Consider the following 18,490-nt stretch of genomic DNA (forward strand, 5'->3'; position numbering starts at 1 on the left):
ACTAGATTTTTAAATCTAAGATGACTCTAATTTCTGTGCAGAATGTAAGGTACAAAAGAGGCGTTTGCAAAGATTTTCAAAGGGCGAAAAATTTTAGCTAAACTCTCATTCAGAACATCTATCATACACAGTCTATTATTTGGTTCTTGTTGATCATTATCAAAGAAAGCAGCAGTGTAAGTAACAACAAATAGCAGTCTCTTGCCATTGTTTCGCTAATGAGACAATTCCTCTTTTTTTTTTTTTTTTTTTTAATCGTAAGCGGCAGTAGCGCGCACAAAAGCAAGCCATGCCGTGATCGGCGACACGTCGTAAACACACATTATCAGAATGTGACAAACAATGCATGACACAGTACAACAACACATTTTCAGCTTAGAGTGACGTAAACACCTATAACAAAGAGAACAGCACTTATCAGATCAAAGAAAAATAAGCAATCGATTCAAAATAGACGAAGCACGTGAAAAAGGAAGGGTACCTGTATAAATATGGGCCTGACGCATAGCAGTGGCTACCTAGTAAAGCTTAACTGCTAAGCTTACGACTCGAGCCAAACTACTGTAGCTGTATCGTCATTCATTTGACCTAAATTGTGTCTCATATTACAATGGACCAACTTTGTTTCGATTTGGAGGTGGGGCCTAAAACTTTTCTCTCCCTTGAATTTCGAGTCTCAAATTTCAGGTGCAGCTTAGATTCGGGAAAAATTTTTTTCCTTGATTTCGAGTCTCATTTTTCAGGTGCGGCTTAGATTCGAGTGCGGCTTAGATTCGAGTAAATACGGTAGTTGAGTGATTGATGGCTTATGCACTGTGAAACATTGCGGATAGAGATGTATTTAAGTGCACTGCTTAGTGCAGTGTTGTGACCTGAGTTGCCATTGGTCTTAGTTGCCAAAGTGTTAATGCCAAGCTTCACTTTTAATTTCCAGCACATGATAGCTTGTGATTAATGAATACTTATAGCTGATAAAAAAGTTCTAAATTTCAGGCAAAGTTCTAAATTACAGGTAGGGCACACTTCTGGTGTGATGTAAAGTGCTGTTTAAGGAAAAGCAATTTTTTTTAAAAAACATTACTATATGTAAATCGATTAATCATGCAGCAAATAATCATACTGAGCAGCACAGCTGACACTAAAGGGAATGAAAGCTACCTCTTCTACTATTACACAATATTTTACTTTGATTATTATCTTGAAGATGACAACTTACACATGTTAGCAACTTGATGATGATTTAAGAACAAAACTAAGCAAATAAACGTGTTAATACAGCTGAGGTGCTTTCTGTTAATCATTAAACATAAAACATTATGGTTATCAAGATTTGTTTGTAATACGCCTTTATATTTTGTTTCAGATTCAAATTGGCACAGTTCCAATACCAAAATCTGTCCACAAGGAAAGAATTAAGGAGAACTTCAATGTTTTTGATTTTGAGCTGAATGCTGAAGACCTAGCTTACATTGACACTTTCAATAAGAACTACAGGGTTTGCGCATTTAATGAGTAAGTTACAGATTTTTGCCTAAACTTGATCTTTTCATTGTTTTGTCCAAGGGACAGATAAATGAAATATAGACAGATGGGAAAAAGTAAGTAAACTGTTCATTATTTCAAAAGTAATCACCATAACAGTTAGTATATTTGTGCCACTGTGATGCAAGAGAGAAAATATTTTTCTACAATTATGGAACCATGATTGCTTCATCTGAAGCAAATAAATGACTATGAATGTCTTACTTCAGGACTTACTGTGAGACTGCCCACATGTTGCCAAGGTTGTTTAAAGTAAGCTGCAGAAATTTCACTGGAAGGCCCTTACACATCCTCCATAGAGTCCTGATTTCTCCTCATGCAATTCACACACCTTAAGAAAGAACCATGATTACTTCATCTGAAGCAAATAAATGACTATGGTTATAATAGAGGGAAACATTCCACGTAGGAAATATATATCTAAAAACAAAGATGATGTGACTTACCAAATGAAAGTGCTGGCAGGTCGACAGACACACAAACAAACACAAACATACACACAAAATTCAAGCTTTCGCAACAAACTGTTGCCTCATCAGGAAAGAGGGAAGGAGAGGGGAAGACGAAAGGAAGTGGGTTTTAAAGGAGAGGGTAAGGAGTCATTCCAATCCCGGGAGCGGAAAGACTTACCTTAGGGGGAAAAAAGGACAGGTATACACTCGCACACACGCACATATCCATCCACACATACAGACACAAGCAGACATATTTAAAGACAAAGAGTTTGGGCAGAGATGTCAGTCGAGGCAGAAGTGTAGAGGCAAAGAAGTTGTTGAAAGACAGGTGAGGTATGAGTGGCGGCAACTTGAAATTAGCGGAGATTGAGGCCTGGCGGATGACGAGAAGAGAGGATATACTGAAGGGCAAGTTCCCATCTCCGGAGTTCGGAGATGGGAACTTGCCCTTCAGTATATCCTCTCTTCTCGTCATCCGCCAGGCCTCAATCTCCGCTAATTTCAAGTTGCCGCCACTCATACCTCACCTGTCTTTCAACAACTTCTTTGCCTCTACACTTCTGCCTCGACTGACATCTCTGCCCAAACTCTTTGTCTTTAAATATGTCTGCTTGTGTCTGTATGTGTGGATGGATATGTGCGTGTGTGCGAGTGTATACCTGTCCTTTTTTCCCCCTAAGGTAAGTCTTTCCGCTCCCGGGATTGGAATGACTCCTTACCCTCTCCTTTAAAACCCACTTCCTTTCGTCTTCCCCTCTCCTTCCCTCTTTCCTGATGAGGCAACAGTTTGTTGCGAAAGCTTGAATTTTGTGTGTATGTTTGTGTTTGTTTGTGTGTCTGTCGACCTTCCAGCACTTTCATTTGGTAAGTCACATCATCTTTGTTTTTAGATATAAATAAATGACTATGAATGTCTTACTTCAGGACTTACTGTGAGACTGCCCACATGTTGCCAAGGTTGTTTAAAGTAAGCTGCAGAAATTTCACTGGAAGGCCCTTACACATCCTCCATAGAGTCCTGATTTCTCCTCATGCAATTCACACACCTTAAGAAAGAACCATGATTACTTCATCTGAAGCAAATAAATGACTATGAATGTCTTACTTCAGGACTTACTGTGAGACTGCCCACATGTTGCCAAGGTTGTTTAAAGTAAGCTGCAGAAATTTCACTGGAAGGCCCTTACACATCCTCCATAGAGTCCTGATTTCTCCTCATGCAATTCACACACCTTAAGAAAGACATTGGTGGCTGTTGATTTGCTTTGGGCGAAGAGGTGTGTGATGGAGCAATCATGGTTTTGTAGAGAAACAAAAACATTTTTCCATGAAGGCACTGACTGTCCTGTCTCACAGTGTGGTAATTACTTTTTAAATAATACAGTTAACTTACTTTTCCCTTATGTCCCATTTTCATTTGATAGTGATTTTAAGTTCATTGGAATAAAATGTAAAGTATAAATATATATAAAAAACAAAGATGAGGTGACTTACCGAACAAAAGCGCTGGCAGGTCGATAGACACACAAACAAACACAAACATACACACAAAATTCAAGCTTTCGCAACAAACTGTTGCCTCATCAGGAAAGAGGGAAGGAGAGGGGAAGACGAAAGGAAGTGGGTTTTAAGGGAGAGGGTAAGGAGTCATTCCAATCCCGGGAGCGGAAAGACTTACCTTAGGGGGAAAAAAGGACAGGTATACACTCGCACACACGCACATATCCATCCACACATACAGACACAAGCAGACATATTTAAAGACAAAGAGTTTTGGCAGAGATGTCAGTCGAGGCAGAAGTGTAGAGGCAAAGAAGTTGTTGAAAGACAGGTGAGGTATGAGTGGCGGCAACTTGAAATTAGCGGAGATTGAGGCCTGGCGGATGACGAGAAGAGAGGATATACTGAAGGGCAAGTTCCCATCTCCGGAGTTCGGATAGGTTGGTGTTGGTGGGAAGTATCCAGATAACCCGGACGGTGTAACACTGTGCCAAGATGTGCTGGCTGTGCGCCAAGGCATGTTTAGCCACAGGGTGATCCTCATTACCAACAAACACTGTCTGCCTGTGTCCATTCATGCGAATGGACAGTTTGTTGCTGGTCATTCCCACATAGAATGCATCACAGTGTAGGCAGGTCAGTTGGTAAATCACATGGGTGCTTTCACACGTGGCTCTGCCTCTGATCGTGTACACCTTCCGGGTTACAGGACTGGAGTAGGTGGTGGTGGGAGGGTGCATGGGACAGGTTTTGCATCGGGGGCGGTTACAAGGATAGGAGCCAGAGGGTAGGGAAGGTGGTTTGGGGATTTCATAGGGATGAACTAACAGGTTACGAAGGTTAGGTGGACGGCGGAAAGACACTCTTGGCGGAGTGGGGAGGATTTCATGAAGGATGGATCTCATTTCAGGGCAGGATTTGAGGAAGTCGTATCCCTGCTGGAGAGCCACATTCAGAGTCTGGTCCAGTCCCGGAAAGTATCCTGTCACAAGTGGGGCACTTTTGTGGTTCTTCTGTGGGGGATTCTGGGTTTGAGGGGACGAGGAAGTGGCTCTTCGTCCCCTCAAACCCAGAATCCCCCACAGAAGAACCACAAAAGTGCCCCACTTGTGACAGGGTACTTTCCGGGACTGGACCAGACTCTGAATGTGGCTCTCCAGCAGGGATACGACTTCCTCAAATCCTGCCCTGAAATGAGATCCATCCTTCATGAAATCCTCCCCACTCCGCCAAGAGTGTCTTTCCGCCGTCCACCTAACCTTCGTAACCTGTTAGTTCATCCCTATGAAATCCCCAAACCACCTTCCCTACCCTCTGGCTCCTATCCTTGTAACCGCCCCCGATGCAAAACCTGTCCCATGCACCCTCCCACCACCACCTACTCCAGTCCTGTAACCCGGAAGGTGTACACGATCAGAGGCAGAGCCACGTGTGAAAGCACCCATGTGATTTACCAACTGACCTGCCTACACTGTGATGCATTCTATGTGGGAATGACCAGCAACAAACTGTCCATTCGCATGAATGGACACAGGCAGACAGTGTTTGTTGGTAATGAGGATCACCCTGTGGCTAAACATGCCTTGGCGCACAGCCAGCACATCTTGGCACAGTGTTACACCGTCCGGGTTATCTGGATACTTCCCACCAACACCAACCTATCCGAACTCCGGAGATGGGAACTTGCCCTTCAGTATATCCTCTCTTCTCGTCATCCGCCAGGCCTCAATCTCCGCTAATTTCAAGTTGCCGCCACTCATACCTCACCTGTCTTTCAACAACTTCTTTGCCTCTACACTTCTGCCTCGACTGACATCTCTGCCAAAACTCTTTGTCTTTAAATATGTCTGCTTGTGTCTGTATGTGTGGATGGATATGTGCGTGTGTGCGAGTGTATACCTGTCCTTTTTTCCCCCTAAGGTAAGTCTTTCCGCTCCCGGGATTGGAATGACTCCTTACCCTCTCCCTTAAAACCCACTTCCTTTCGTCTTCCCCTCTCCTTCCCTCTTTCCTGATGAGGCAACAGTTTGTTGCGAAAGCTTGAATTTTGTGTGTATGTTTGTGTTTGTTTGTGTGTCTATCGACCTGCCAGCGCTTTTGTTCGGTAAGTCACCTCATCTTTGTTTTTTATATATAATTTTTCCCACGTGGAATGTTTCCTTCCATTATATTGATATCAGTAAAGTATAAATAGGCGTAAGTGTATGTGGTCTCCTGTGTGAGTGAAGTTATTAATGGAATACTTTTAAAGTGAATTCGTTTTTCAATATATTTTAAAGTACACTTTGTAAACAATTCTTTTTGAACGTGTGAGCAGTGTGAGAAGCATCCCAGAGCACTTCTGAGTAAGAGTACACTTTGTAAACAATTCTTTTTGAATGTGTGAGCAGTGTGAGAAGCATCCTAGAGTACTTCTAAGAGTGACTCCTTATTGTATGCTTTTCTATATGTTACTGGAAGAGAACGTTGGCTTTCTCATTCTTGGTGTGTACATTTATTGAATTGTATGATTCTAGAAGTGTTGGCTTGTGGGCATTTGTCTATGAATTAAGCTGCAATGTATCATTGATGTGATTGTGGTGACGTAAACCAGAACAAGGTAAAAACCCAGGAATTTTTTTTAGAATTCAGGAATTTTTCATTGTTTTGGTTTTCAGTTAAATTTTTGTAGATTTGACAGCTAAGAACTGATAACAAAGAATTTTACTTTAGCCCGCTACTGTAGAATAATACTGCAGCAATAAAACATAAACAAGGGAAAAAAGCATAAAACGTACTTAGCAAAGGAAATGCACCATTTACAACAACAAAACACAGTGCACACTCAAGTGTCTGCCAACAGTAAAATGTGTAAAAGGCTATAGTACGGAGAGTATGCAACAGTTCATAAGAAAAAATTGCTTCCGATGAGCATGCTGTCACAACAGTTTACTTTAGGTTCATTTCAGCAGTTGCCAGGGGGCTGGCTGATACACATAAGCAGTTGAGTTGCGTATGAGCATTACCTTCTCCTTCTCCTGCTCCTGGCTGATTACAGTGCAGCTGTTAGCTGTATCAGCAGTAGCAACAAGTAGCCAGATCCTGCCGGAAAAAATTTATGGCGCACCCAAGCTGCCAGATTCGTGTGGGGTAGTCTCCATGTGACCTGTGTTTACGTGTTGTGATTTTGCTGTTTCTTCTTCGTTTAAAGGTATTACATCAAATGAAAACAAAACAGATTTGTGTGGTTGGGGGCTATCAAGTGTATTGAAATACATTCACATAGTTATAGAAGACTAAAATATGTTTGTAGTTTTAGTTTTCTGATTGTATTTTATTTCCAGATTTTTGGCAGTCTGTTTATTTTAAACATTATTGATTAGTGTTAACTGTTCGGTGAATTTCAGGAGCACATTTTTATCTTCTGCCACAGATGGCATTAGGCCATAATAAAGAAAAAACATGAGATAATGCACTACTGGTACTATAGGAATATTTGCATCCCAGAAACCACACAGAAAAGCTTAATATCTGGTTGGGGCCTACTTATTCGTGAATCTGGACATGAATGTGCACCTTAATCCAAATTATGCATTTTAGTAAGATTTATGAAATTCAGATGCTTGTGAAGCATCCTCTGATGCCCTGTTTCATTTATGATGTAATGTAAGATCTTTTAATGCTATATACCTACAAACATACGGGTCTTCCTACGTCATTATGGCTGCACGTGCAACTGCTGAAACAAATTCTAACAGCTCATGGGAAAATATTGCAAATGGTGGTTTGAAGAGCATTACTTTCAAAGTAGATTTCATTTTACGCAAGATGAATTACGTTACGTGTGCTAATGTGCTTTGAATTTTTTTAATTGTAGAGTGTTTGATTGTCATTTAAAGCTTAACACTTTGAGGGCCAGCTGCTTACTAGCATTTGGAGCTCAGAAGACCAGTTGTTCACAGCTCCATTTTACTGGCACATTTGTCAGATGTATCTTATAATGGATCACGCGCAAAATTAATCAATGTTGCATGTAAAAGCTTAGCATTTCTTATAGCTAACTATGTATATTAATTTAAACCATTAACTTGTTGCTATTTGTATGTTCACGCTACTTAACAGCAGTCTTGCTATTGCTGACTAAATCATGAGTTCTATTCTCTGAATATCTGCTATCATCATTGGCTGGTGAGTTCATGTGACGTGAGCTATGATAGGCTAGCAAAAGCACATCACAATTTTGATTCCAATGCTTCAGAAACTAACGTACTTGGTGTTTGGTGGATTTCAAATATACTTTTGTTATACGAAAATATGCAGCATATTGTAATGTGAAAAATATACAGCGTGCATGTTGCTGTACATAGAGGTTTCCAAACCGAGGTCAATTAACAGTATTAAACAACACAGGTCCTACATCTGATGGGATACATAACTCATTTTTGAAAAAAGTGGACAAAGTACTTTCTTTTCTTGTACTCTTCATTTGTCTTATTATCTCTTCCCAGAACACCATTTATTCCAGCATGGTCAGCAAACTGCAGAAATTTTTATTTCTTCTGGTTTAACTTCGTTCACAAGTTTCTTCCATCTAACAATTTTGTCTTGATTCTGAAACAAAGCTTTTTTTCTTTTTTTTTTTTGTCATCAGTCTACTGACTGGTTTGATGCGGCCCGCCACGAATTCCTTTCCTGTGCTAACCTCTTCATCTCAGAGTAGCACTTGCAACCTACGTCCTCAATTATTTGCTTGACGTATTCCAATCTCTGTCTTCCTCTACAGTTTTTGCCCTCTACAGCTCCCTCTAGTACCATGGAAGTCATTCCCTCATGTCTTAGCAGATGTCCTATCATCCTGTCCTTTCTCCTTATCAGTGTTTTCCACATATTCCTTTCCTCTCCGATTCTGCATAGAACCTCCTCATTCCTTATCTTATCAGTCCACCTAATTTTCAACATTCGTCTATAGCACCACATCTCAAATGCTTCGATTCTCTTCTGTTCTGGTTTTCCCACAGTCCATGTTTCACTACCATACAATGCTGTACTCCAGACGTACATCCTCAGAAATTTCTTCCTCAAATTAAGGCCGGTATTTGATATTAGTAGACTTCTCTTGGCCAGAAATGCCTTTTTTGCCATAGCTAGTCTGCTTTTGATATCCTCCTTGCTCCGTCCGTCATTGGTTATTTTACTGCCTAGTTAGCAGAATTCCTTAACTTCATTGACTTCGTGACCATCAATCCTGATGTTCAGTTTCTCGCTCTTCTCATTTCTACTACTTCTCATTACCTTCGTCTTCCTCTGATTTACTCTCAAACCATACTGTGTACTCATTAGACTGTTCATTCCATTCAGCAGATCATTTAATTCTTCTTCACTTTCACTCAGGATAGCAATGTCATCAGCGAATCGTATCATTGATATCCTTTCACCTTGTATTTTAATTCCACTCCTGAACCTTTCTTTTATTTCCATCATTGCTTCCTCGATGTACAGATTGAAGAGTAGGGGCGAAAGGCTACAGCCTTGTCTTACACCCTTCTTAATACGAGCACTTCGTTCCTGATCGTCCACTCTTATTATTCCCTCTTGGTTGTTGTACATATTGTATATGATCCGTCTCTCTCTATAGCTTACCCCTACTTTTTTCAGAATCTCGAACAGCTTGCACCATTTTATATTGTCGAACGCTTTTTCCAGGTCGACAAATCCTATGAACGTGTCTTGATTTTTCTTTAGCCTTGCTTCCATTATTAGCCGTAACATCAGAATTGCCTCTCTCGTCCCTTTACTTTTCCTAAAGCCAAACTGATCGTCACCTAGCGCATTCTCAATTTTCTTTTCCATTCTTCTGTATATTATTCTTGTAAGCAGCTTCGATGCATGAGCTGTTAAGCTGATTGTGCGATAATTCTTGCACTTGTCAGCTCTTGCCGTCTTCGGAATTGTGTGGATGATGTTTTTCCGAAAGTCAGATGGTATGTCACCAGACTCATATATTCTACACATCAAAGTGAATAGTCGTTTTGTTGCCACTTCCCCCAATGATTTTAGAAATTCTGATGGAATGTTATCTATCCCTTCTGCCTTATTTGACCGTAAGTCCTCCCAAGCTCTTTTAAATTCCGATTGTAATACTGGATCCCTTATCTCTTCTAAATCGACTCCTGTTTCTTCTTCTGTCACATCAGACAAATCTTCACCCTCATAGAGGCTTTCAATGTATTCTTTCCACCTATCTGCTCTCTCCTCTGCATTTAACAGTGGAATTCCCGTTGCACTCTTAATGTTACCACCGTTGCTTTTAATGTCACCAAAGGTTGTTTTGACTTTCCTGTATGCTGAGTCTGTCCTTCCGACAATCATATCTTTCTCGATGTCTTCACATTTTTCCTGCAGCCATTTCGTCTTAGCTTCCCTGCACTTCATATTTATTTCATTCCTCAGCGACTTGTATTTCTGTATTCCTGATTTTCCCGGAACATGTTTGTACTTCCTCCTTTCATCAATCAACTGAAGTATTTCTTCTGTTACCCATGGCTTCTTCGCAGCTACCTTCTTTGTACCTATGTTTTCCTTCCCAACTTCTGTGATGGCCCTTTTTAGAGATGTCCATTCCTCTTCAACTGTACTGCCTACTGCGCTATTCCTTATTGCTGTATCTATAGCGTTAGAGAACTTCAAACGTATCTCGTCATTCCTTAGTACTTCCGTATCCCACTTCTTTGCGTATTGATTCTTCCTGACTAATGTCTTGAACTTCAGCCTACTCTTCATCACTACTATATTGTGATCTGAGTCTATATCTGCTCCTGGGTACGCCTTACAATCCAGTATCTGATTTCGGAATCTCTGTCTGACCATGATGTAATCTAATTGAAATCTTCCCGTATCTCCCGGCCTTTTCCAAGTATACCTGCTCCTCTTGTGATTCTTGAACAGGGTATTCGCTATTACTAGCTGAAACTTGTTACAGAACTCAATTAGTCTTTCTCCTCTTTCATTCCTTGTCCCAAGCCCACATTCTCGTGTAACCTTTTCTTCTACTCCTTCCCCTACAACTGCATTCCAGTCGCCCATGACTATTAGATTTTCGTCCCCCTTTACGTACTGCATTACCCTTTCAATATCCTCATACACTTTCTCTATCTGTTCATCTTCAGCTTGCGACGTCAGCATGTATACCTGAACTATCATTGTCAGTGTTGGTCTGCTGTCGATTCTGATTAGAACAACCCTGTCACTGAACTGTTCACAGTGACACACCCTCTGCCCTACCTTCCTATTCATAACGAATCCTACACCCGTTATACCATTTTCTGCTACTGTTGATATTACCCGATACTCATCTGACCAGAAATCCTTGTCTTCCTTCCACTTCACTTCACTGACCCCTACTATATCTAGATTGAGCCTTTGCATTTCCCTTTTCAGATTTTCTAGTTTCCCTACCACGTTCAAGCTTCCACACCCCGACTCGTAGAACGTTATCATTTCATTGATTATTCAATCTTTTTCTCATGGTAACCAGCCCCTTGGCAGTCCCCTCCCGGAGATCCGAATGGGGGACTATTCCGGAATCTTTTGCCAGTGGAGAGATCATCATGACACTTCTTCAATTACAGGCCACATGTCCTGTGGATACACGTTACGTGTCTAATGCAGTGGTTTCCATTGCCTTCTGCATCCTCATGTTGTTGATCATTGCTGATTCTTCCGCCTTTAGGGGCAATTTCCCACCCCTAGGACGAGAGAGTGCCCTGAACCTCTATCCGCTCCTCCGCCCTCTTTGACAAGGCCGCTGGCAGAATGAGGCTGACTTCTTATGCCGGAAGTCTTCGGCCGCTAATGCTGATTATTTATCAAAATTTAGGCAGTGGCGGGGATCGAGCCCGGGACCGAAGACGTTTTGATTATGAAACAAAGACGCTACCCCTAGACCACGGGTACGAACAAAGCTTTAGCAATGATTAAATGGTGCTCTTAATAATATCTACCAGGTAACCTCCAATTTCATTCCTCTCCCCCAGTCCATTTTCTAATATGTCTTCTCTTTTTTTTCCTACTTTCAGATTCCTGTCCCCACCAAATTAACTTTTGCCTCACTGAACTACCTGAATCATTTATTCAGGGCGTATATGACCTGGGACAACTGGGAGATGTGGGAAGAACCCGGGAATTTTTCATCCATGAGAAAACTGGGAAAAACCCAGGAATTTTTTAGAATTCCAGGAATTTTTCATTGTTTTTAGTGTTATGCTAAATTTTTGTAATTTTGACTGGTAAGAACCAAAACTCTGACGAAGGGTATTAACCTAACAAAGGATACTACTGCAGAGTGATACTTAAACAATAAAACATAAACGAGAGAAAAAAATGAAAATAACTTAAATTGCAAAGGAAATGCGCCATATACAACAACGACACACAGCAATCATGCAAGCGTCTGACAACAGCAAAATGTGTCAAAGGCTTTAGGAAGTCTGTGCAATGCTTCATAACAACAAATTGCCTCCGCTGAGCGTGAAGTCACAACTGTTTACATTAGATTCGTTTTAGCAGTTACGAGCGCGCTCATGCGCAGCTGAGTTGCATTTGAGTAGTAGATTCTCCCCCTTGTAGCTACAGGAATGTGTCTGTTGGCTGTGCAAGCAGTCACAGCAAGCAGCTAGATGCTACTGGGAAAAGGAGGCGCCAAATTCATATTCTTGAGGAAAAAAAATCTTGTTTCACAAATCTATTATTCATATGATTTTGAAGCACCTCCATGTTGGTTTTTCAACATTTTTGAACAGATTTTAAGTTGATACCTGAATGAATCATAAGTTGATTTTTGAATGCATGCATAGTGTACATGATGTCTAGACAGCAGGGGACTGGGCTATATGAGCTGAGCAGAGTAAAGCTGAACGGATGAATGCCAGTCACTGTTTGATTATGTGGTTGATTGGGTTGGCGAATGATCACCGTTGTTCTAATTACTAGCAAAATCGTTAGATTCAGACTACCAGAATGGAAATAAACGACCAACAGGTGAGAAAGATTACGTATTGTCTTCTCGGTGTAAAGAAATTTTGACAGAAAATTTTTGGCCAGATTGCTACATTAGTAAGAACCTATTGTACAGTTTCCAGCTGCCAGTCACTTAAGTTCTATTCTGGAAGTAATGCGGAAAACGTGTTGAACGAACATGTAAAAACGCCTAACGAGAGAATAATCGTGGAATAGCTAAACCTGTGATTCCGGCAGGGTTAGTGAAGTTAATTGGTGAACAAATTTTGACAATGGCAGGAATAGCTACATAATTGGTGATGATAAGATTGTTTGTTAGAACGAGGAAGGAGAAGAAACGGGGAAATCATACAAATTATGGAATAATAAGATGATTCCAAATTTATATAAAAATTTCGTAATACTACTCTCGATCCCATGGTTGAGAAACTGGTGTGAATGACTGAAATGTGGAACTATTTCCTAACATAAAGCTTTCTGCTTGTATAGGCCTAATAGGTATTTGATATTGCTATTTCGTGAATTATATTCTGTTGTGTCATAAAAATGACCATTTGTGCCAAAACAGTCTCGCTTATTTGGTGTGTTGCAAAATTGCTGCAATAGTAAGAAAGGCCTATTTTGTTTTATCTAGCAGACAGTGACAAAATAGACACAATCAGATCAACAAACCACACCAGTCTTGGGTATTATTTGTATTAACAGATTTTTTCAGTATTAGATAATGACATTTCGATTTTTCATGTAGCAAAATGTTTGACAAACTTTAATGAGGTAATAGATTGTTTCACAGAAAGGAAAGCACACCATGTAGGAAGCTGTAGCAAGATTAGAGAGAAACAAATGTTAGAAGCTAAGGATTGAAGAAATGTGTACTTTCTGGCTTGTCTCTTGTCTCTATTGGTTTTATGTATGCTGTATTTAATTTTGTGTCATACAAAACAGCAAGTTATTAGCTAATAGGCAATAGAGAGTGTAAATTTTCTGAAGAGTTCTTGTTCTCATGATTACAAATAATCCCATTTGCTATTAATTGTGAGATTTTTTTTAAAGAGGGGCAGGCTGTCATACCGGCTGACTGGGAGCAGGAGAGGCACCACAGAACATTTCAATTGCCACTCTCCTGAACGTAGTTTGATGGCATCCATTACAAAATACACACGTTTCAATTCCACAGAGCGAAATACTGTGCCATACGATAGATGAGTGCTGTATGAAGAGTTGTGGCACTGCACTTTGGCACACTTATGACCAAGTAACATGTCTTACATTTCCTCAAACACATACGTTCTATGTTTCGGACTTTTCAGTATTGACTCGGTTAGCAAATATTGTAGATCCGGGGCTGGCGCAGAGCAGTCTTACTTACAGTGGGTAGTCTCCACGTGACCTGTGTTTACATTTAGTGATTTTGCTGTTTCCCCTTCGTTCACTCTCAAGTCAAATGAAAACGAAAAGGATATCTGTGGCTGGGAGCAATCAAGTGAATTGAAATACATTGACACAATTACGGAAGGTTAAAATATGTTATTAGTTTCAGATTTTATTTTATTTCCATCTTTCTGACAGTCAAGCATTAATTGCCTTACAGAACAATGAAGTTATTTTTGTCTGTTTTGCTAAAGAGATTTGACTTTTATTAACCTTTTCCGAAGAGGCAGTCAATGTATTTGAAATGAAATGTTTAATTCCACAGTACTGGCTAGTTTCAACTGTTCGCTGCACTTCAAGTGCACGTTTTCATCTTCTAGCACATATGGCATTATGCCATAATAAAGAACCAAACATGATATAATACAGTACTGGTGCTCCAAGAAAATTTACATCCCGAAAACCACACTGAAAAGCTTAATATCAGGTCGAGGTCTACTTCATTGGGAACCTGGACATACGAATGTGCACTTCTAATATGCACTTTAAATGTGCACATTTTAGTATGGTTCACAAAATTCTGATGCTCTTGGAGTATCCTCTGATCACACATAATGTGTAATCTTTCAATGTTTTACACGTACGTACATACGGGCTTCCTACGTTATGGTAGCTGCGCCTGTCATCTGTTATCTGTGCTTTCTGGCAACTGCTCTTGCAGTTATTAACCTTACACACCAATATTATATGTGAAAGCTTTGCTTTTCTTGTAGCAATACTATGTATATTACTTTAAACTATTAACTTTCCCTCTTTGTGTGTTCGTGCTACTTAACAGTGATGTTGCTGTTGGCTGACATCACGTGTCCTGTGCTCTGAATATCCGCTGTCATCGGCTGGCGAGATCACGTGGCATGAGCTATGACTGGCTTACAAAAGCGCATCACAATCTCGATTTCAATGATTCAGAAAGTAACATGTGGTGTTTGGTGGAATTCCAATGTATAATTTCGTAATACGAAAATACGCAGCATACATGTTGGTGCACATCAAAGATATTTGCAAAATGTGTCTTTTTCCCTGAGTTTCTATTTCTAAAGTGCTGGGAAACTGTACGCCCATGTGTAAAACCATAACCATTCAAAGGATTGATAAGTTTTGCAGTTCGGAGAGAAAATATACTGTCACTTAACATGGAAAAAGTGTCCACATATACAGCCTGTTATTCTGTTTCATTGTACATTCTCTCAAGCTCTATATCAACTCTGATCCAGTTGACATATAAACTTTGTGATTGGTGTTAGCTTTGTGTTTGTCTTGGCTGCGGTACTGTGTTCACTGTATTTTAGCTTAGCTGCGTTCCTGGTTTCTTAGTTAATTATTTGATTTGTGTTAACTTTATTTGATATTATACTTGAACTCCATACTCAACTGACCATAAATCATTTTCTTCCTGCTACTGCAGTTAACTATTTTCCCACTACATCTGGCTATATCTGTTTCTTTTTAGGTTTTCCAACCTGCCTATCCAGTACAGAATCTTAATAGCCCACACACTGATCTGTAAAACACTAGTTTCAACCCCCTCCCTTTCCCCGGAATAATATCCTCTTTAGTAGTCCCTGCCCAGAAATCTGAATAGAGTACTTTTATACCTCAGGGGCATTTCATCATTATTAATCCATACATTAGAGCTGCATGCTTTAGGGAAATAAGTGTAATTTTGCATTGCTTTAAGCAATTGGCAATCCCAACACAGAAGATCATATTCATTAATGTCATCAGTTTGTACTGGGAAGCTGCTGTCCCTCTTCAGGTACCTGCAAGTTAGTCAGGCCTCTTCTCATTTATTGCTCTGTTGTTGTTGTTGTTGTTGTTGTTGTGCCTATGGTGTGGTTGTATGTACTGTTGAGGCGTGCAAGCCATCCTACCTCTACAAGGCCTGTGAATTGAGTTTTATGATTAAATATTTAAATTGCTTTGATTTTGTAGAAGGCTGCTTGCACGAACATTTTTGTTTTAAATTGGTCATTAACCATTTTAAGGACTGCATAGTGCTCTACAGTTCAAGGGAAATGCTCACACAACCTCAGTAGGTCACTAATAACTGGCTAATTGGAGTTGTGAATAACATGTAAAATGCAATATTTGTTTTCAGGACCAAAGCTGCCATACACTACCCATTCTATGAAGAGTTCTGAAGTCCATAAATTTCAAAACTTGATGTGAAGTGGCACATCATGACAACTGCCTGATTCGCAGATTAAACATATTAATTTAATCAGTAAAACATTTCGTAATTGTATGTAATAGATGTCGTGATATTTGTTTGTTTCCATTGTTGTTGTAATACCATGTTCCATGTATTACATGTACAATCAAATATTATTTTGAAATAAAGTTATGCTATTGTGTACCAATAGTATGTTATATCTAGTCTCCACTCACAGCCCACTGTAGCAATACATCTTCATGTATACTCCACTAACCTTTGTAAAATACTTTGGAGAGCTATGTCCCATTGTACCAGTTATTACGATTTCTTCCTGTTCCATTTATGTATTGAGTGTGAGAAGAATGGAAGTTTAAATGCTTCTTTGTATGCTGTAATTAATCTTAATTTTGTCCTAACAATTCCAATTTAAGTGAAAAGTAGGGGGTTGTAGAATATTCCTAGAATCATAATTTAAACCTGGTTCTTGTAACTTTGTAAGTAGGCTTTGTTGCGATAGTTTGGTGATTGCTACCTAACAAGATGAAAGGAAGTAATGAAAGACGGTAATAACTTTCGCCCTCTCCACGGTACCTAATTAATTTTTGCTTCGTTCCACGAAGAATATTACTAACTAAGAATGCTGATACAGATCATTACAGCTTATCTTGGATTCATAGTGGTAGGATTCACAACGTTAAAAATGTCAAACTTCATTTCTGGGACTGGAGATTCATTGGGGCACAGAAAAAAGATTGATAAAATAATATTTTGTATTATGCCAAAGGTGGACATGTTTCACATTGGAAATTTCCCACATCCTTTGAAGTAACAGTTGTAAATGAAAGGCTGATAAGGCTTCTCACTGCTTGCAGAAAAAAGTAAAGGCTGTACCTTCCTTTATTTATAATCGAACTTGTTACAGTAAGTTAAATATCACTAGTGGACTTTTTGGTCCTTCTCCTTGTGACAAACCTTTTAAACTTTACATATAGAAGACAGTCCGCCCATGGTAGCTGAGTGGTCAGCGACGGAATGTCATACATAATGGCCTGGGTTCAATTCACGGCTGGGTCAGATATTTTCTCCGCTCAGGGACTAGGTGTTGTATTGTCCTTATCATCATCATTATTTCATCCTCATCGACTTGCAAGTCGCCGAAGTGGCATCGACTCGGAAGACTTGCACGAAGCGAACGCTCTACCCAACGGGAGGCCCTAGCCACATGGCATTTCCATTTTCATATAGAAGACAGAAAACGAAAACTAGACGTTGGGCTCTTACTAAGTGATTTGTGAGCCAGTTCGTTTGTAGACAGATTGTGTTTCCCCAGTATTCTGCCATTAAACTGAAGTCTGCCGTGTGCTTTTCTCATAACAGCCTATTTAATCATTCCGTTTCATACTCCCACAGAGTATTAAACGCAAGTATTTGTATGAGTTAGCAGAGTCCAACGGTGTAGTCTTAGGGTACTACTTGGACAATCTATGCACCACTGTGAAATCTCAAAATCTGACTGAATATTTGTGCAGCTTCTGGTTACCATTAATGTCATAAAGTGCTTCCAGGAGAATTGAGTTAAAAGACAGGCAACACAAATAACTTAACTGGTTTGAATACACTTGAATATGACACTATTGAACTGTGTAGTGGGTTGTTGTTGGCAGAGCAGATTGCAGCCTTCAAATTTTGGTATGTGTACGAAACATTGCTGCATCTCATACTGGAATGTTGCTGAATTAAATTTTACTGAACTGTACATGTTGAAGTGAGTGGTATCCACATCACGTTGGACTAAAACGGTCACCCTAAAGTTTTGTGAAAACCTTTACGTAATTGCAGGAACTGTGTTTCATAAGAAGCAACAAATCATATTCAGCTGTGTACATATTAATTTTGTGTACATCTAGAAGATAAAATGCCTTTAGCACCTTGCAATGATATGCATAAATTTTGTTTAGCTTCCATCCATGAAAAGCATCCTTTCCCAGCTACCTTGTAGTTCGTTGAATATCAGACTGGAGTGTTGTAACCCTGTATCATTCAGACCAACCGTGCACGTAAGTAGTTGTAGGTTGTATATATACTGATCACATGCTACCTCTCGGCTCCCCTCTGATCAGTGGAAGTCAGCTCCAGAATGTTTTGGTCTCTGCAAACATAAACTATGTAATAGTGTTCTCTGCTGTAACAATAACTGTTTTGAATACAGTATTACTTCATGTGAAGAGGCTTTACCTGGGATCTGATCCTTGAAGTGCCTCGCCATCAACTTTGGTGCCAATTTCTACTGTGTGTTAACTTATTGCACATTCGTTTCTTTTGTAAGCCGCAGGCTGGCTCCTCTAGGAGAAGGGGCTGGGGTTCATCTCAGCAGCCAATGTGCTACAAGCTGATTGCAAGCTTCTGCTGTCAG

The 18,490-nt window shown here is 39.9% G+C and overlaps 1 protein-coding gene across 1 annotated transcript in view; it reads left to right on the forward strand.

The window, feature by feature from the left end:
- LOC124544744 (aldo-keto reductase family 1 member B1-like) overlaps positions 1-16,284 on the forward strand; it is a 30,901-nt gene extending 14,617 nt beyond the window's left edge. Inside the window, exons 6-7 of the mRNA XM_047123404.1 lie at positions 1,364-1,512; positions 16,021-16,284. Coding sequence (XP_046979360.1) covers positions 1,364-1,512; positions 16,021-16,063 — 192 coding nt within the window. The 3' untranslated portion in view covers positions 16,064-16,284. The remainder of the gene's footprint in view (positions 1-1,363; positions 1,513-16,020) is intronic.
- The last annotated feature ends 2,206 nt before the right edge of the window (positions 16,285-18,490 follow it).

This window comes from Schistocerca americana, chromosome 8, assembly GCF_021461395.2.
Source record: "Schistocerca americana isolate TAMUIC-IGC-003095 chromosome 8, iqSchAmer2.1, whole genome shotgun sequence".
NCBI classification, from domain to species: Eukaryota; Metazoa; Arthropoda; class Insecta; order Orthoptera; family Acrididae; genus Schistocerca; species Schistocerca americana.